Here is a 13,107-nt window from a genome sequence, read left to right on the forward strand (position 1 = left end):
ACCAGATATGGATCACTGGTCGGTGCAAGTGGTTTACACTTACCCACTGAGCCTTGCGGAGCACTCACTCACTCACGGTTTGAAGTTGGTATCTGGATTAAAAATCCCATGGCTCGACTGGGATCCGAACCCAGTACCTACCAGCCTGTTGACCGATGGCCTAACCACGACGCCACTGAGGCCGGTATTTTTGTAAAACAAAGTAAAACAACACTGACACATAATTATATTACAATACTGATATAGTGTGAAAGTATATTTACCTGATATATTGACAGATCGAGATATGAAATAAATAAAGGTTATAGGTACACACACACACACACATCAAACTTTATAATTATTAATTTTTATTTTGCAATTATTTTTTAAAATATCAAAAGCTTTAAAATATTAAAAAGCTAACGTCTTAGAGATATGTACATATTATGACAGACATGTATAAAATGGAATTAGTCTTCAATTAGATTACAAGTAACACATTTACGACTCTCCAGTGCAATTGGGTTAGGTTTCGCCCATCTTCCCGTTTCAATTAATAATTCTATGAGCAGCAATGCGCAGTCTCGCTTACTCAATGCTATAATTTTCAACAACAATAATGACTAAATAGGATTTATAACAGAAAATATTTGATCGATGTCTGTATAGTGATACTCTTGAAGAAAGTTCTAGTCGTGATCACCAACCCTGTATAAACTTATCTTGTAATCGTTGCCTTAATAATCAATGGCCCGTTTTACGAAGCGGTCTTAACGCTAACATATGGAGTCCAGATGAACGTGATTCTTCCCTACACCCCGATTTTGACAAACTATTGAAACACCAATATTATTTAACAAATTTCTAACAAGTATAGCCCAGTTATTGTTGTTGGGAAACAAAACCATAGCATTCAGCATCATGTCATAACATCGTTATGTAATTTCTGTAATAATTTTATAATGTCTATGTACAAAGGAAACCTACCTAATTCACCATATACAAAATAATTTTGAGTAGTCTGCTTTACACCAAATATATACACACACCACTAGAGCACATTGATTAATTAATCATCGGGCTATTGGATGTCAAATATTTGGTAATTCTGACAGTCATCATAGGAAAACCCGCTACATTTTTCCTAATGCAGCAGGGGATCTTTTATATGCACTTTTCCACAGACCAGATAGCACGTACCACGGCCTTTGACCAATTGTGGTGCACTGGTTGGAAGGAACAAAACCCCAATATTAAGTGTTAGACACTTAGGCCCTGTTTAATTGTTAACGTTTGTTCATTGCTCTCTGTTCCAGGTGTATATACCTGGGTTGATCATAAACTGTACGTTGAGCTGCTGTACTACAAGACCAAGGACGACCAGAAACACACCGGGTCGGCCATATTCATGATTTAAACAACATATTGCAAGTCATGGTGAAAACTGACAAAGCACAAACATATTATTTTACACCACTTAATAACCAGGATGAATGCCTGTAATATTTCACAATCGTCGACAAGAAACCACAGAACAGCAGTATATTGCAGTCACGCTCTCTCTCTCTCTCTCTCTCTCTCTCTCTCTCTCTCTCTCTCTCTCTCTCTCTCTCTCTCTCTCTCTCTCTCTCTCTCTCTCTCTCTCTCTCTCTCTCTTTGCTTTTTTACAAATTTAAATAATCTCAAATTAATTATTTGTAATGTGCACGCCATATAGACAGCGGCGTTCTGCACGACTAGATTCATATCTTATGAAACCGGAAGAGGGCCTCGTAAGTTGTCAAAATGGTGCCCAATTCTTTTGTTCTTTGTACAATAAAATATGTTTGCAATACAAACCGGAAACTCTCACAATTTGGCTGTCGACAACTAGATAACAGGTCAATGACGATGCTTTGTTAATGTGGTCCCTTTTTAATAATTTGATATAGTGCCTACTAGTTCTGTAGCAAGATTATTTTAAAAAGATTAATTTGATTAACGCGAAATTAATATCCATCAATGAAATTCAAAATTGATTCACACCCTTCTCATACAGAATGCATGTTTTGTTTAACGATAATTAATTAATAATTAAAAAATTGGATGTGCAACATTTAGTGGCCGTTCAACAATTACGTAAGATTCTAGGGGTATCGCGAGATGCGTTATGGGGGAGGGTTTGTCAATATATAATGACGTATTACTTTAAAACAATTATTCAATGTTTTATTTATAAAGTAATATGCAGCCAGTCATTGTCATTGTGTTCTGTAATAGTTGAGTTTTCTATCTAGAATATATTACCAAACTAAATAGACAGAATATCATTATTATGTCAAGGGTTTATATTGGGGGCACCCACATTGGAGAGGTTATGGGGTCATGTTATGGGGTGAGAGGTAAATATAAAAGCTGATGGGAAATAGAGATGTGATTGAGGGGCATCCCCCACCAATCATGACTAAGCCACTGTAAAATATCTAATCATAATTGGTGAAATTACGCCAATATGAAAGAGAAAGAGGGGGGAGGGTCTCAGGGAGGTGTCCTTACAAAACGTTACATGGGGGTATAAGTACTATAAACAATACCAAATGTTGCATTACGTAGAACTTGTTAAACGGCACTTTAATAATTGAGACACACATTGTATGGAATATAGTTAACCCATTGTAACGAATATAATCTGGTTTGAAATATATCACGAAACAGCTGCACCGGGAGTTTCAAAGACGTCAAGCACAATACATAAAATGTGACACAAATTTGTGTTAATTCAAAACAGTTAAGAACTATTTACATCTTTAAACCAACAAAACCATTTTCTGACAACCTGGAGACATTCTTGTCTAAATTCAATGTTCATGAAGCCGTAAATGATCGGATTAGCCACCGAGTTCACAAAGAAAGATCGCAGGAAAATATTGTAGGCGCACAGACTTGCTCCTCCTAATCCTAGATCGAAGTCCTTTATCACTGTCCTCGCGATGATCAACGAGAGATGGGGCAGATAACTCACTACAAACACAATGGTCACAAGAAAAGCTACAACCGTTGATCGGTTACTCGTCTTTAACTCACGCGCCTTGTAATTCAAACTGTGTCCCCCACGTTCAGCATCTGTCACCGACGGCAACCTTGACCTTGATTTAGGAGTTAAAGAAGAAGAAGACTGTGATGGAATTTCCAGAGAGTCTTCTCTATTGCCCAGCAGTACATTAAGGGCCTGGGCGGTGTGCTTCCTCATGTATTTATTGTGTCGCTTGATGGTCTTCCATATTCGTAAGTATAAGACGATCAGAGTCACAGTGAACACTACAAAAGCGGTGGCCAGACACAGTTCGTAGACCAGAGGGTACGACTTCTTCTGATAGTAGTCACTCACGGAGCAGTCGCTCCCAACAACTCCTGCAATTCTCGTAGGAGTGGATCGCTTCCCGTATATGAACAACGTCGGTATGGAAAACACCACACCTGCAAAAACTGCAGTGGCGATGCAAACTCTGGCAACCTTTGTGGATATCTGTGGTTGCAGAGGTCGACACACTTTGCGGAATCTGTGAATGGCGATCACCAGGAGGGTGATGTTCGAGCTCACCGTGGGGAACGTGAGGAAAAAGCGGATGATTTTACAGGCCACCACGTTGTCAAACATGTAATAGAGACGCATGTCGACAATCTCCGACGGCATGCCGACGCAGCAGCTGACCAAGTCAAACACGGCCAGCCAGATGAAGAGGAACGTCTGAGTATTTTGCTCCAGCTTTCTGCAGAAAATGATGCAGACGAGCGTGTTTCCGACGATGCCCACGACCATGAGGAGACTAATGAGAACCATGGCCGGCACGAGCGCCCGTGCACGCTCCTCGTTCAGCAAACTCAGCAGATTCGTGCGGTTTACGTCCAGGCCGTGACTGCAATGGTTCATGCTGACGGTAGAATCCATCCATCAACTTAAAGCGTCTGTCTAACCTTTAATAAGTGATAGATACTCATGACACAAAACAACCCCCCCACAGTTTGTTCGGTTCGTGTTATGTTTAGTACATTTGAAGTTTTATATTAGATGTATAATCATTGTCAAGATCATAGATTCGTTTTGCTATATCCTCTGTATAAGATCTGTAAAACAAACAGAATTATATGAATTAAATTATGCAAAATTAAAATCAACTCATAATAAGGAATTCACCTGAAATTGGCAATAGGTAAATCTAACGTTTAAGCTGGACAACACCACCCCCCCCCCCCCCCCCCAAACCCCCCCCCCCCAATTAATTAGACGAGTATGATCAGAAAAGCTGTAGCCAAGACATATATTCGGTAAATTCAACTTTAAATCGCATTTGGCGATTGCCAGCTTAAACCCTGAAATGCTTTGATGACTACAAAAATGGAGTCTTCAGATTTAAAGAACATATTTTTAAAATAGGAAGGGGGGGGGGGGTGTCTTGCATATTTTGCTTTATATTTACTTTATAATAGTGTAAAAGTGTGTAAATATAACAGTGTTCCCCCCCCCCCCCCCCCCCACCCAACATACACACTTTTTGGTACCTTCCTACGCCACTGGGAAGAGAGAGACCGAGACACAGACAGACAGACAGAGAGGTGTTCGAGACCGTCAGCTAGCCAGGTGGACAGACATACCTACTACGGCAGAGCGACAAAGCGAAACATATGCATATATCGGGCCTACAGCATATGGGTGAAAACATACATCTGAACGCCTTACTACTAGTACTGCATTAATAAGTTGTTCGGGTTTTTATAATCAGTTTTAACCCCGATGAGTACAGAAGCAAGTCTAGGTGTTCCTAATCGTTACATTTACACCGTTACAGCTTTTTTCACGTGGCTTGCTCCGGATGTTGTGACGTTAATGTTAATAGTGTTAAATACTGCACATACCTGACATCACGTAGATCACCTGCGTGTAGCGCATTCCAAATTATCAAAGCATCTGTTACTGGTGCTTAGGGCTGGTCCACAATTGATCATATGGACTTGGGGGGGGGGGGGGTGCAGAGGGGCGGACGAGGGATTGTAATTATTATTTTATTCCTGGTCGGTCGTCTTTTTTCCACTATGCGTACATAGTGGGCGGTATATAGGTAGGCCTACACCCACACACACATGCATAAACACGCGCGTGCACCCACAGACAGAAAAAATGAAGAAAAAAAACCCCCATATACTCAACAAAATGTATTGAAGGCCAGTATATAATTTCGGCAGTTTTCTGTACATATGGTTTTAAAAACAAAATACAGTTTCTATCGTTGTAATATGTGGACGTTGAAACAATGTTTACAAGTCATCTGTGACCGAAATATTATGACACTACAGGCCCGTACGCAGGATTTTTAATGGGTGGGTGCGAATTGCTCGTGATGGGACCAATCAACATAAAAATAACACCTCAAAACAACAATGATTACGTAACGTTATTTAAATTTACATAGAATAAAGTGGACCTTTAGTAATTGGGGTTGGGGGGTGGGGGGGGGTGCATACACACCCGTCGCACCCCCCCCCCCCCCCCCCCCCCGCGTACGGGCCTGCACTGTAGCAAACGATGACCAACATGTTTATTCCAACACCTGTGTTTTCTGTGTCGTAGACAGTTGTGCAGCTCACCTACAAAAACACAAAGCAGAATAACTATCAGTCATGTAAAGTATTTATAAACCTTTCCTGAGGCCGTGCTGATGGCGCAAAACTGCACGCGACCAATAAAGCGTGAACATAATGAAAGTTTCCTGTCGAACAGAGATGGGAATTCCAATCCAACAGACTGAGAAGTTGCCAGTTTTCTCTCGTTAGATTCGTACACCGATTTCAGCAGAATCTGATATTCCCTCCTCATTGGATTAGCTCGTGCGCGTTTTCCCGTTCCAACCAGTGCGTCATGTCATGTCATAGACGTAGGAGCGGGAGAGGGTCGGGGCAGACTGTCCCCAGGCGCGTGTGCAGGAAACTGGACAGGAGGTGGATTTAGACTGGCGAACGAAGTTTTTAGGGGAGGGATCGGGTCATGCACCCCTGAAAAATGCATTTAAAAAAAAGAAGAGAAAATGTTCTGGGAGCAGGTGAGGGTGGTTCTTAAGATAGGGCACTGGCCATTCAGTTGAAGTGAGGGTGGTTCTTAAGATAGGGCACTGGCCATTCAGTTGAAGTGAGGGTGGTTCTTAAGATAGGGCACTGGCCATTCAGTTGAAGTGAGGGTGGTTCTTAAGATAGGGCACTGGCCATTCAGTTGAAGTGAGGGCGTTTCTTAAGATAGGGCACTGGCCATTCAGTTGAAGTGAGGGTGGTTCTTAAGATAGGGCACTGGCCATTCAGTTGAAGTGAGGGTGGTTCTTAAGATAGGGCACTGGCCATTCAGTTGAAGTGAGGGTGGTTCTTAAGATAGGGCACTGGCCATTCAGTAGAAGTGAGGGTGGTTCTTAAGATAGGGCACTGGCCATTCAGTTGAAGTGAGGGCGGTTCTTAAGATAGGGCACTGGCCATTCAGTTGAAGTGAGGGCGGTTCTTAAGATAGGGCACTGGGACATTCAGTTGAAGTGAGGGTGGTTCTTAAGAAAGGGCACTGGCCATTCAGTTGAAAGTCACATTTGTATGTAGTTTGCAACTCTATATAGCTGTTGGTAGTAATGCTAATACGAACAAACATCCTGACAGTGCTTCTGAAGCAATACATGTCCCCTACCAGGCCCAACCAGACAGACAGACAGACACAGAAGGACGGTAATTAAACATAGTCCCCTCCGTTGTTATCTAGATTCAAGCATTTTCGTTGAATTCGGGAAAAAATCAGCTTCATACAACAGTGGTATTACCCTACGCCTGTGCTCCCCAAAGAATGCAACGTGCCATTAGAATAATCTACCTTAAAATAAATAGCTTGTGCACCTAGTAGGGGTAGGGGATAAGTGGGTTGGGGTGACGGCCATCAGAGACCCTTATTTCAGAAGATTTCCAGAAAATATGCGACATTTTCAAGAAGTTTTATTTAACGACACACTCAACATTTTTGTTTACGGATATATGGCTTCCGACATATGGCTAAGGAGTACACAGATAATGAGAGAAGAAACCCGCTTCAGGGACTACTCTTTGCGATTAGCAGCAATGAATATTTTGTATGCACCATTCCACAGACGAGATAGTACATACCACAGTCTTTATTACGTCAGTTGTGGAGCATTGGGCGGAACGAGAAACAGACTAATGGGACCATCGACTGGGATCGATTCAAGACTGATCGCGCATCATGAGTGTTTTACCACTGGACTGGGTCCGCCCCACTTCAAGAGAAGGCTGAGAACCGAGTTTGTTTTCGTTTGTTTTGTTTCTTGTTTACCTCGCCAACATTTCACAATTAGACATACACTTTACTGACACGGATATACATAACCTCGAGTTAGTCACACGGACCCCCCCCCACGCAAATTAACTGTGCAGGATCAGGTCACAGGAAGTGACAGCGATTCGGATCCACAGTGACCTTTTTATCATGGAATGATATAGATTTACATGGCCATAGTTAACAGGAAGGCAAATATTCGTATCTACAGTAACCTCTATATTGTAAAACACCAGGCTGTTTCCGATTGATTCACTACTCACCAACACCAGGCTCTTTCCTGTCGGCTCTCATTTCAACTGCCATCTGAGCAGTGTGTGTGTGTGGGGGGGGGGGGGGAGTGGTGGTAGGTTGTGCTCTACCATACATACATACATAGTGTGCCCCCCCCCCCCCCCGAATATAAAATCTTGGCTACGCCAGTGGGTGAGTCAGAAGGAAAGAAAGAAAAAAATATTTTATTTAACGACGCACTCAACACATTTTATTTACGGTTATATGGCGTCAGACATATGGTTAAGGACCACACAGATTTTGAGAGGAAACCCGCTGTCGCCATTACATGGGCTACTCTTTCCGATTAGCAGCAAGGGATCTTTTATTTGCGCTTCCCACAGGCAGGATAGCACAAACCATGGCCTTTGTTGAACCAGTTATGGATCACTGGTCGGTGCAAGTGGTTTACACCTACCCACTGAGCCTTGCGGAGCACTCACTCAGAGTTTGGAGTCGGTATCTGGATTAAAAATCCCATGTCTCGACTGGGATCCGAACCCAGTACCTACCAGCCTGTAGACCGATGGCCTAACCACGACGCCACCGAGGCCGGTCAATGGGTGAGTGAGAGGCGGGTCCAGATTTGTAAGGGTTCGGAGTTATGGTTCCCGGACATTAGTGAAATAAAGCGGCTCAGAGACGCGTTTTCCAGTGATTTAGTGTTGTATATTGTGGGTAATGAATTCAAACATCATTAAACGGACACTGCAAACGAGAGGAGGTGGGTCACGGGACGCCCCTGGGTCCGCCAATGATCAATGTGACAACACAATTTGCTCCAATCTTATAGTTTATGACTAAAACGTTCCAGAGCAAACAATTCTGACCAATTACAGGCGGATCTAAGGGTTATGGTGGGAGTGACCCCGAATTTGTAAGTGCCTCGAAAATTCAGTAAAGATGGCCATATCCATAAAGCAGAAATAATACTGATAAAGAAATTTTTCAATAATCGATCCCCATCAATGGGCCCGTTGGGCTATTTCTAATTCCAGCCAGTGCACCACGACTGGTATATCAAAGGCCGTGGTATGTGCTAACCTGTCTGTGGGATGGTGCATATAAAAGATACCTTGCTACTAATGGAAACAATGTAGCGGCTTTCTTCTCTAAGACTATATGTCAGAATTACTAAAATGTTTGACATCCAATAGCCGTCCGACGCTATATAACCGTAAATAAAATGTGTTAAGTGCGTCGTTAAATAAACCATTTCCTTTCCTTTCCAATAGCCGATGATTAATAAATCAATGTGATATAGTGGACATTAAACCAAAACATAAACAAAAAACGTTACAAAAAGGAACGGTTATTTTTCATAATAATACTCCTTTAACGTGTTTAGTGCTAGAGATGTAATATTAAGTGCCTTTTTAAAGTTGTACCCCCTCCTTTAGACATTCATGCGACTGCCGCAGACAAACTCGTGCTTGTGATAACACTCCATCCCCATCCCCCCCCCCCCCCCCCCCCCCCTGCCCGACACACATCGTGGATATCTAATAGCTGTATTACTATATGTCTAAATGGTGTTCTGGACTAAATTATTAAACAAACTGTATAACTTATAGTTAATACTATCCTTCCCCACTCCACCAGCAGGGGCGGATCCATGAAATATTTTGAGTGGGGACTAACGGGAAAAGGGCACGTGGACCAAGTCGTTAAGAGGGCATCTCAATGGAAAAAAGAGGGGGGGGGGGGAGAGCACTTGAATTGTTTTAGGGAGGATGGGTCCCCTGGTCCCCCTTGGATCCGCCTCTGAGACCGCTCCGGGATTAAAGCAAGACCAACAGGAGATGGAGACTGTAAAGCAAACCGTCATCCATAGTATGAGGCCGCCCGAATACTCATACGGTAATAGAGCTAGACGGACGTTTGGACAGTTTACGCAATATTGACATAGATTGGTCTCCGACGGGTCAGAGAACGTTGATAACTGTCCAAATGTCCGTCTAGCTCTCTTAGAGTACTCGGGTTGAGTATGAGGAAGTTCAGTGTCAGTTACTTCCATTCAGTTGCGCATTACATCTTTGTGCTGTACACCGACAGTACGAAGTGTCCCTTACTTTTTTTTTTTATCTCAGTATACGTAACATACTTACGAAGATTCTACCGGATCCCTCGTGTCGGTGTGCCATACTGGAGACTAACCAGGTAAACGTCGTGTGTAAATATTACCTGTCTGCTGACGTTTAGCCAGTATCACTGTACGACCACACACTGTTGACAAACACTGCTCACACTAGACGCTGTTCCCGAGCTGATGGAAATAGTAGTAGCAGGCCTTGCTGTTCAGACGTCCGGATCGTATCCAACTGCACCGAACTTTGAAATATTGTTTACATGGACACGGAAATCCGATCTCTGTATACAAACGATCTATGACCTTACTTGGCAGGTTGTACTAGGATTCTAAACGGTAGGGTTACAAGCTATTTTAAAACAACGCAATACTAGGCACAGGTGCGGATAGGGATATTGTGTGAAATGGAGCGGGACGTGAAATGAAGGGAGTGGGGGTCGCGAGCCATCAAGATTGTCTGTACTAAGTATGAACGATGTTGGCAGGATGCAGTCCACATTCTGAGAAAAGAGGGCAAGCAAAACCACTATATATCCAAGTTTGTGTTTGTGCGTGTGTGTTTGGGTCTAGACTGTTGTTTGCAAATTTATGGGGGAGGGGGGAAGTCGAGATATCCCCCCAAGGTCGTCGCTAGGATTTATTTGTTGGGGGGTGGGGAACTGAGTAGTTAATAACTTAATAGTCTAAAACTCCTTAAACGGTTAAGAAGAGAATTTTTTTTTTTTCTATAATTTTTTCTGGATTTTGTGCTAGTTACGGCCCTTCCCCCGAATTTTTTTTTTTTTTTTTTTAATTGCTCGAGCAGGGGTAGATTTGATCCCCGAAACTCTCCTCTGCATCTGCGATTGATATACGCCCCTGGAGTGCTACATTATACGAGGATTTACCAGGAGCGGATTGAGGTGGGCTCTTTTGAGCCTAAGCCCCTATATTTAGTCAGTTATATTCTAGGTTAGTTTGGGGTTGCCAAAGAGTTGCCCTCCCACCCGTTAAAACTTGTAGATCCGCCAGTGATCGAGTAAGGCAGTACAGTTGTGACAATTAAATGTAAAACAACTCATACGGCTAGGTATTTTGACAGAAGATTGCCCCACGTTCTATAATGCTGCTGGGCCTTGTCTACGTGGAAATACTTTAGAAACGAATATTCAAAGTTGCATCCCCCCACCCCACCTCCACCTCACCCCCACCCCCTCCAAAAATCCTGCATCCGCTCGTATTACGAAGAAACACTTCTTTCCTGAACGGAATTTTGTGACATGGCCTTGAGCTAGACAATCCCATTTGTGACGTGATTAACGCGTGTCATTACAATCACTAAAACAAAGTAGTGTCGGAAATAGAATAAAATTGATTTTCGTAAATATCTATTTAATGATACTCTACCTAATTTAGCATTTACTTGTTTGGGCTCTCATTGATGTACAAGGTAGTGTTTACTCTTGAAATTAAAAGAAATAAGTCAGTAAACAGGTGAGTTGTGCACTTTATTGGAACAGACTATAACAAAGTTTGATCGACATGTGTCAGTTTCATTTACCCTTAAACAAACTTTTAATTTAAAACTGCAAGTTAACTGGGTATTTTGAATTATTAATTATTATCAGCATATTTAGTAAATATAAATTCAATATAAGTACATTAGAAATTTACACAATCTTGCAACCACTTAAAGGTGCTATATCATAGTTACATGTGAGCATGTGTTTGTGATAAAGAAAAAGAAAGAAAGAAATGTTTTATTTAACGACGCACTCAACACATTTCATTTACGGTTATATGGCGTCAGACATATGGTTAAGGACCACACAGATTTTAAGAGGAAACCCGCTGTCGCCACTACATGAGCTACTCTTTCCGATTAGCAGCAAGGGATCTTTTATTTGCGCTTCTCACAGGCAGGATAGCACAAACCATGGCCTTTGTTGAACCAGTTATGGATCACTGGTCGGTGCAAGTGGTTTACACCTCTGTTTGTGATAAAGATTCTCAAATAAAAATGTATTTTCTACTAGTAAATAAAATTATTTTGTTATAATTATTTATGAGCATATAGTTGAAGGTGTAGTCTTTAAACTGTAAAGCAAAATTTTATTTAAAAATTACTTGCAATAGCTGTCATTATGCAACATTAATACATAGCACCTTTAAATACCGGTATAATAGATCACATATTCAGAATGGATCTTGACAGTTTTGTTCAAAAGTTACTTAGAAATGTCTACAAATATTTAGTTTTTGAAAGGGATAGGAGTAAACAGTCATCAGAGACGGTCCTTCACATATTGCAACAGCAATGAAATGACGCATGTCTATCAAAATTTGTTATAGTCTGTTCCAATAAAGGTCACAAATCACCTGTTTACTGACATCTTTCATTTAATTTCAAGAGTAAACACCACCTTGTACACCAGTGAGAGCCCAAACAAGTAAATATTAAATTAGGTAGAGTATCATTAAATAGATATTTAGCAAATATTTACTTATCAGTTTAATATGAAAGACATCATCGACGAAAATCAGTTTTATTCTATTTCCGACACTACTTTAGTATTGTCGAATTTAGCACAGACATTTATAGTGACGTCTAACTTCCCGTGCAGGCCTAGATACCATGAAACCCATTGAAAACGCATCTGTCAGATCTGTAGTTGTGAAAAGGATATGATAAGAAAAACAACAATACATTTAACGGATTTTTATAACTTGATGTATTCTTTTAGGCAATAAATCAACCTCAAATGATATGCAAGCGTTAGTTTTGTGTGTGTTATAGCAAACCCTCGCATGCGATAGCTCTAAGGCAAGCGTTAGTTTTGTGTGTGTGTTATAGCAAACCGTCGCATGCGATAGCTCTAAGGCAAGCGTTAGTTTTGTGTGTGTTATAGCAAACCCTCGCATGCGATAGCTCTAAGGCAAGCGTTAGTTTTGTGTGTGTGTTATAGCAAACCCTCGCATGCGATAGCTCTAAGGCAAGCGTTAGTTTTGTGTGTGTTGTAGCAAACCCTCGCATGCGATAGCTCTAAGGCAAGCGTTAGTTTTGTGTTTGTTGTAGCAAACCCTCGCATGCGATAGCTCTAAGGCAAGCGTTAGTTTTGTGTTTGTTGTAGCAAACCCTCGCATGCGATAGCTCTAAGGCAAGCGTTAGTTTTGTGTTTGTTGTAGCAAATCCTCGCATGCGATAGCTCTAAGGCAAGCGTTACTTTTGTGTTTGTTATAGCAAACCCTCGCATGCGATAGCTCTAAGGCAAGCGTTACTTTTGTGTGTGTTATAGCAAACCCTCGCATGCGATAGCTCTAAGGCAAGCGTTAGTTTTGTGTGTGTTATAGCAAACCCTCGCATGCGATAGCTCTAAGGCAAGCGTTAGTTTTGTGTGTGTTATAGCAAACCCTCGCATGCGATAGCTCTAAG

General features: G+C 41.7%; 1 protein-coding gene across 2 annotated transcripts; it reads right to left on the minus strand.

Moving 5' to 3' along the window:
• Positions 1 to 2,718: 2,718 nt before the first annotated feature.
• Positions 2,719 to 10,021, minus strand: LOC121384448 (orexin receptor type 2-like). Of its 2 annotated transcripts, none has more exons than XM_041514846.1 (2): positions 9,791 to 10,021; positions 2,719 to 4,086 (listed from the first exon to the last, which is right to left on the minus strand). In XM_041514846.1, the coding sequence occupies exon 2, from the start codon at positions 3,908 to 3,910 to the stop codon at positions 2,750 to 2,752; it is 1,161 nt and encodes a 386-aa protein (XP_041370780.1). In that variant the 5' UTR covers positions 3,911 to 4,086; positions 9,791 to 10,021; the 3' UTR covers positions 2,719 to 2,749. The 2 variants fall into 2 exon arrangements, with proteins under 2 accessions (XP_041370780.1, XP_041370779.1); XM_041514845.1 differs by having other exon boundaries at positions 9,715 to 10,021.
• Positions 10,022 to 13,107: the final 3,086 nt, after the last annotated feature.

Source organism: Gigantopelta aegis, chromosome 10 (genome assembly GCF_016097555.1).
Source record: "Gigantopelta aegis isolate Gae_Host chromosome 10, Gae_host_genome, whole genome shotgun sequence".
Taxonomy (NCBI): Eukaryota; Metazoa; Mollusca; class Gastropoda; order Neomphalida; family Peltospiridae; genus Gigantopelta; species Gigantopelta aegis.